We start from the raw sequence: 7,500 nt of genomic DNA on the forward strand, positions 1-7,500 counted from the left end.
TCCTTGTCAAAGACGGGGATGAGCTCGAGCACGTGGGCCGGTGTCCAGCAGAAGACAAACACCACCAGCAGGATGACCAGCATCCTCACCACCTGGTCACATGTCAAACACAACGGTCAACACGTGCTGTAGGTTGTCACACACCTTGCAGCAGTGACGTCAGCAGAGTATTATATTTATGGCGTCACGTCAGAGAATTCCGAATAGTTTTCTTTTAGGTACCACGTTATTGCGATGATGAATACTAGGTATTAAGGGGTAAGTATTTTTGCTGGCATAAAAAAATTATCATTCGACGATGAGAGATCTGATTTCAAAACATTTATACTCCTACTTCTACCGCCTTACTCTTCACACTCCTCTTGAAACTACTACACCTGTACTACTGTTAAGTAACTGAAGTATCGATACCACTCCTGCTTCTTCTGCTGGAAGTCATCCTCAACAAATGCTTCGGCTGGTGTTCCCTTAGTGCAACCTCTACCGCTACTATTACTGCCACCCCTGCTACTACTGCTACTCCTATTCCTACTACTCCTACTATTCCTAGCACTACTACAAACAGGGCTTCTCACACTGTGCGTCCCTGCGTCCCATGCGCCCTAGAAGACGAAAAAGGGACAAGAAATTCTTGGAGAGGGTCCCGCGACCCACTAAACTTAAAGAGGGCGGGCCCCGGGACGCAGTACTACATGTTGGTACCGTCGGTACTGATGCAATCGTCTGCTATTACATACAGAATGAACAAGAACGCACACTTAGTTGGATTTTTTCAGAAGTACACATTTTCATAACCGACGCGAATTTACGGAATAAAGCTTACCAATATTACAAATAACGCAATTGTGAAGGCATATCAAAGAACTTCCAAAAGTCCTCCTAGTTTTGGGACCCTCTAAAGTTCTGCTGAGGACCCCCTTAAAATTATAATTGGGGGTCCCGGGACCCTTGCGCTAGAGCATATGTGGGGAGCCCTGCACGTATTACTACTACTACTACTGCTACTCCTACTGTTGTTACTACTACTACTACTCCTACTGTTGTTACTACTACTAGGGGAAGGGCTCCTAATATGGACCACTTTTTGTTTCATGCTGATAACTAGCTTGTTTTCTTGTGAAGAAGTTTCATTTTGTGTTTGGTAGTCCTTCTCTCTTAGGTTAACCGTTAGGCCTAGTTAGAGTGAAGTAGCTTTGATAGACATTCAGCAAAAATTAAATACAGAAAAAATCACAAATGGTCCATATTAGGCGCCCATATGCTTTAGATTTATCTGTTTCGGGTTGATGAGAGCATTATTTGAAGCACACCAGGAAAGTAAAGAAGCTTATCAAAAACAGAGTGAAAATAAGTGAAATTATCAACTTCTACGAAAAAAAGACTATTTGTTATATTTTTTTGAAATCTCGAGGGCTAGTTATAGGTTATTTCCAGCAAGCTTCTTAATGAATTAATGAAAATAGCCTTTAGCTTTTATTTTCTTCGATTTGTTGAAGGTGGTCCATATTAGGGGACTCACACATACTTTGAGATGTTGCTATTATTTTCTGTTTGCAGTAGAAACTCGGGGTCAACACTGCTAAAATGTAACAAATACGGTCTTAGCTGTCATATATTGCAATGTTTGTGTGATAAAAGCTTTGGCTGTGGAGAGAAACGAGTCCGGTTTAGGCGGCAAATTTAGAGTGAATTCTGCCAAAAGTGAAAAAAAGAGAAAAAGACAAACGGTTTTGAGGTTTGTGTTTCTGCAACTGTTTTGACATGTGCAAGTTATCCAAAGAGGGGGAATACAGCCAATGAAACTGTTTTGAGCGCTCTAGCGCCGTTAGTTTGTCAAAACAGGAGGTGGTCCATATTAGGAGCCGGTCCATATTAGGAGCCCTTCCCCTACTACTACTACTTCGACTACCACTACTACCCCTACTACTACTACTACTGCTGCTACTACTACAACTACTACTACTAGGCTACTACTACGGCTACCGCTTCTTCCCCTACCCCTACTACTACTACTATCCCTTCTACCCCTACAACTACTACCACTACTACTACCAATCCTAATACTATTTTCTCAACTCAACTCAACTCAACTCAACTCAAATTTTATTGGCTTCAATTTCCACATAGAAGAATTTGTCTTGCGCTTGGGATTAAGACATAGGCAGAAAGTAAGAGTATAACATATAAAAACAGCATTCATATCACATTTCATGTATCACACACAGTAATCACTAGTATAGGCCTAGGCCTACAAATATCACATTTGTCCCTGTCTACTACTACTACTACCCCTACTACAACTACTTTTACTGTTACTCTGTCACTGACCCTCCTTTTGGACCTGGACTGACTGTCTGAGGCTTGCTGACCCCCCGGGCCCTTCCTGGTGAGGAGACTGACAGAGATGACGCTGTAGCAGACGATCATCACCACGATGGGCACAAAGAACATCACCACCGCCACAAACAGGTGGTAGATCATCTGAAAACAACATGAGAAAAAACTGCGGTTAACGGTGCAAATAGCAGATGAAGACAATTACACAATAGTTAAGCTCTCCATGGATAGAATGCGCATGCTCAGAAAGTTACAGCTTGGTGTCCCCGGTTTTTCCAAAGCTTTCTAACACCTTTTACCATATATGGAAATAAAAAATGACGCGCTTGACCATTTAAGGAATATAAATTGTAATTTAACAGTGTTATAACACTTCAAATATAGAAAAGACGCTTCTTTGCAAACATCGGGCATGCAACACTCTTTTTTGCACAAAGAAGAAGAAATGTCTTATGTAACATAATTATGAAGTAAATAGACTTCCTTTGAATTTGTCATCACATTTCTGACCTACTACGATTGGCCTAAAGCTCTTCCTTCTTCGCAAAACAACCTCGACCCATAAGACGCAAATACGTAGCGTACAAACCGCTAACTTTGCGTTCTTTGGAAAAACAGTTGATTGCCATGTGCACTTCTAAGACTCCAAATAAACTTCCTTCCGCCCACATACACCAACATACAACAAGTATAATGACATCTCTTGGTTCAGAGCTAGCCAGATATCCAAGGTATTGTACCCAAAGAAACTTCATTCCGCTCACATATACCGGGTACATGCAAGAAGTAATGCCATCTCTTGGGTGAGAGCTGGCCTGAGATCGAGTGGAAGGTACCCACCTCTGAAGGTTTCCATTCATCGCACTGTTCGTTGAGATAGACCTCGTCCCAAACCTCCGTGCACTTGATGACGTGACGGTTCCGGAAGCGGTACTCTTCCAGGTGACGTACGTGCAGCTGGGGCGAAGCGATACTGTCACACAGACAACGATACACAATGAACAATATTTTATAGTCTAGGGTTTCAGGGCTGAGGTGGTCGAAGCGAAACTGGGTGGGAACAAGCCGCGGGGTCTGATTGGTTAAAATCACAACAAATCTAAATATTAACCAATCCGACCACACAGCTGCGTACCACCCATTTGGGTGACGCCCAGTTTCGCTTTGTTGTCCACAACTGACAACATTCTATAATCCGATCACGAGACTAAACAGCGTCTAGCCAAAGCAAAATAGATCCAGGAGCAACCCAAAGTTGATTATGATATTGATGCTTCATGTCCTACAGGCCTTTTGTTGATGCCTATTAAGGACTAGATACCCGAAAAACGAAACACCGAACGTCGATGATGATGGTTTCTGTCCCACAATTACTTCTTTGCCTATTTGGGACGGCAATGGTTATTCGCTAACAAAACCCCAAAGTTGAGCATTCTACTGTGCTTCTTATACACGGGTGGGCAGCATGCAGTGGTCACTTACCCACAGGCGATGACCCAGATGACGAAGATGATGGGCCAAGTCATTTTGAGTGTCCAGCCTCCACGCCTCAAGGGAAAGACGATGGCGAGGAAGCGCTCTATGGATACCACTGTCAGCGTCAGGACGCTAGTTGTTATCAGTGTCACTGGAATGACAACAGCAATGAGGAATGAGGGTAACACTGTGTCAAGTATGTACGAACACAATCGCACAAGCGCGCGAGTGCACACACTACAATACGCACACAATCATGCAAACACATACAGCTAGTTGTTATCAGTTTCACTGTAATGCACCAACAATCAGGACTAGGGGTAAGACTGTAATGCATGTACGAACACAATTGCACGAGCGCACGAGCGCACACACTACAATACGTACGCATGCAAGCATATACAGCTAGTTGTTAGCAGTGTCACTGGAATGCCAACAATATTGAGAAATGAGGGCGAGACTGTGTAATGCCTGTACGAACAGAATCGCACGAGTTCACACACTACAATACGCACGTTCGCACGCATGCACATACATACGGGCATGCACGCACTCACACACGCGAGCATGCACATCCATCCGCCACGCACACGTGCACTTATACACTTGCTCGATTGGGAACTATTCTTTTAGTATCAATGGCATTTCTTACTCAAAAATCGTCACCTTACACCGCTTCTTTGGACCTTCAGGTACACACACACACACACACACGCACACACACACACACACACACACACACGAAAACACACACACACACACACATACACACACACGCGCGCGCACACACACACACACACACACACACACACATACACACACACACACGCGCACGCACACGCACAAACGAACACACACACGTACACACACACACACACACACACACACACCTCGCTCCGACTCTATTTTAATACGGGTCAAAGAGAAGTGTCTGTCGGTTTCATCAGTACTGACCACTCCATCTTACGGAACACAACGGTAACAGGGAAGCAAACAGATCAACATTCCTAACCCCTGTGAAAGTCTTTGAAGTCGCGGCACACTCCTGACTCGAACACACCGAGTAGCACCACTAATTGGTATCGCCCCGGGTAACTTATTTATCATTTGTCATTTGTTGTTGGTTTGCGGATTTGGTACTGCGGCGTACTGGGTTTTTTTCTGTTAATGAGTTTGTACATGCAGTTATGCTGATATTTTTCGGTTAATTTGTTCATTTAGCTGATTGCATTGTGTTGTTTGTTTGAGGTCATCTTGTGTTCTTTTGGGGAGACTCTTTCGGAAAGCGAGTTTGTAGAGTGCAATATCATGTTTTTGTCTCTCAGTAACGCTGCTGTCATTTTGGGGATTTGTGTGTGTGTGTGTGTTTGTGTGTTTGTGTGTGTGTGTGTGTGTGTGTGTGTGTGTGTGTGTGTGTGTGTGTTTGTGTGTGTGTGTGTGTGTGTGTGTGTTTGTGTGTGTGTGTGTGTGTGTGTGTGTGTGTGTGTGTGTGTGTGTGTGTGTGTGTGTGTCTGAGTGTGTTTGTATATGTGTGCGTGTGTGTGTGTGTTTGTGTGTGTGTTCGTTTGTTGTTGTTGGGTTGGTTGTTTTGGTATTTTTTGTGCCCATCCCTTCATGACTTAAAATGTTTTAGGAGCCATGCTGATGACGTCAGAAATCATTGTTCAGGTCGCTTGTGGCAAATTATGACCAATGGGGAACGTTTTCAACATATTATAGAATTTCACAATATACATTGTGAGAGGTTACTCTCTTCGTAAAAGCTAAAAGTTTGTACTTTAAGTGACAATTTTTGACAACAGGAAATCTACTTATCGCCCACCTATTGGAGATCCACAAAATTGCGGAACGGCAAGACGCTGTTTTCCGCATATATTAGCGAGATTTAAGAAACAGCACGTTTCGTTTTGCAGCTCGTTTCGTTTGGTGAATGAGTCACCCCGCGAAACGGAACGTGTAACGAGACGGCATAGGCCGCAGACAAGATTTAGATGTATTCACGTTTCGTTTCGGAATGAAAGGCCGGGCATGGCAGGATATGATCCGCTGACTGGGCATGGCATAATTTCAACTCCACGAGTCAATAAAGGATTGACATACTCGCATTGCACGCACAAGAGCTTCACATTTTTCAATTCATGCACCTGATCACATACGAAGCCAGAATAAAAATTCGATGCGATGACCTACTTCTGCTTCGCCATTTGCTTTCTCACCATGAAGTTGGATAAATGTACCAGGATCAGCACCCTTCAAAATATTTCAGTTCACAACAGTTGTCTACCTCCAATGAACACATTCTCAGCGCTGAAAGACTGTGAAAGGGTTGATGAATCTAGCAATGCATAAAATGGCCAACAAATAAAACTGTTAGTGTGCAAAAATACTCACAAAAGTTGACGAAATATTGTTCGTTTTTTGGGGGTGGAAAACGTGACTGCGTTTTGACGTTCCACGTTCCGTTTCAGTTGACCTTCACCTTTCCAGCGAGTGACCCCCGAAATAATGACGTTTACCACAACTTCAAAACGAAACGTCCCAACGTTTCGTTTCTTAAATCTCCGTATTATCTCATTGTTATCGTGTGTATAGAGCGTTGACTTCCCTTGGTTATTTGAAGTCAGGAAATCCACGCTAGTTTGCATGAGCACTGTTATTGTTTTTTTGGAGTTTTTTTGTTTAAACATTTTTTTAATTCATGGATGTATGGATGTATGTAGGAATGTATTTATTTCTTCATTCATTCATTTATTTGTTTACTTATTTTGCAAAACCACTATCACGTATAAAACCTCGTCACTATTTAATGGCCCTGTCACACCTTAGATTTAGCTAGCGTATGCCGACGTATGAAAAATCTGGCGAATACGTCGAATAAGTTATGGGTAAGTTTTGTATAAGTTAAAAGCACGCTGAAGCACGCTGGTATACGTCGTCGTACGGCGAGGTCGTCGACAAATTTTGAGCCTGCACACAATTTTTGAACGTATGCCATCGTATGACTCATACGTCCCGCATACGCGGGCCATAAGTTGTAGGTAAGTTATGCGATCGTTGACACACGTTCACACACGTTACTTATAAGTCGACATACGTCGAGATAATGTCTAGCGGACCCAAAACTTATATCTAACCTATGAGTAACGTCCTTTGAACCTATGTCAAACTTATCTCCAACGCATATTGACGTATGTAAACGCGTTGGACGTGTTCCGGACGACCACAGAACTTACTGAACGTGTTTCTAACTTACAGCTACCGTATAATAGCGTATTGGCAGCGTTTATGGGGCATTGGTATATAAAGATGGGGTTCGCAGGAGGAAACCGTCAGTTCTCCTCAAGACTCCCTGGTGAGCAGATGTCCTTGTAATCCGAGAGATGGAAGATCCGGCAAGGCTGAGACGAGAATACCAAGTAGCTGTCCTCCAACATCAGCATGACCTCATCGATTTGACCCTGTACCAGGTGCGTGCCAATAAACCCAGGAGAAGGCATGTATGACCAACTTGTGGTGGAACTCTGTAACGAGGACCATGCTCGACAGTCTTCCCCATGGCCTCGGCTTGATCCTCCCAGAGCTTTGTCTTCTTGTCCATCCTCCGGTAGCCGGTCTTCTTTATGTCCCAGATGATGGCGTTCTCGCGAAGGAAATCGCACATGACCGGCCTGCTCTTGTTGGACATCA

The 7,500-nt window shown here is 43.6% G+C and overlaps 1 protein-coding gene across 1 annotated transcript in view; it reads right to left on the minus strand.

The window, feature by feature from the left end:
- The window catches only part of LOC138959341 (allatostatin-A receptor-like), a 35,952-nt gene that overhangs the window by 4,668 nt on the left and 23,784 nt on the right, over positions 1 to 7,500 (minus strand). Inside the window, exons 4-7 of the mRNA XM_070330769.1 lie at positions 3,820 to 3,964; positions 3,178 to 3,310; positions 2,329 to 2,481; positions 1 to 92 (exon numbers count right to left, since the gene is read on the minus strand). The exon at positions 1 to 92 is cut by the window's left edge and continues 7 nt beyond it. Coding sequence (XP_070186870.1) covers positions 1 to 92; positions 2,329 to 2,481; positions 3,178 to 3,310; positions 3,820 to 3,964 — 523 coding nt within the window. The remainder of the gene's footprint in view (positions 93 to 2,328; positions 2,482 to 3,177; positions 3,311 to 3,819; positions 3,965 to 7,500) is intronic.

This window comes from Littorina saxatilis, linkage group LG2 (assembly GCF_037325665.1).
Source record: "Littorina saxatilis isolate snail1 linkage group LG2, US_GU_Lsax_2.0, whole genome shotgun sequence".
NCBI lineage: Eukaryota > Metazoa > Mollusca > Gastropoda > Littorinimorpha > Littorinidae > Littorina > Littorina saxatilis.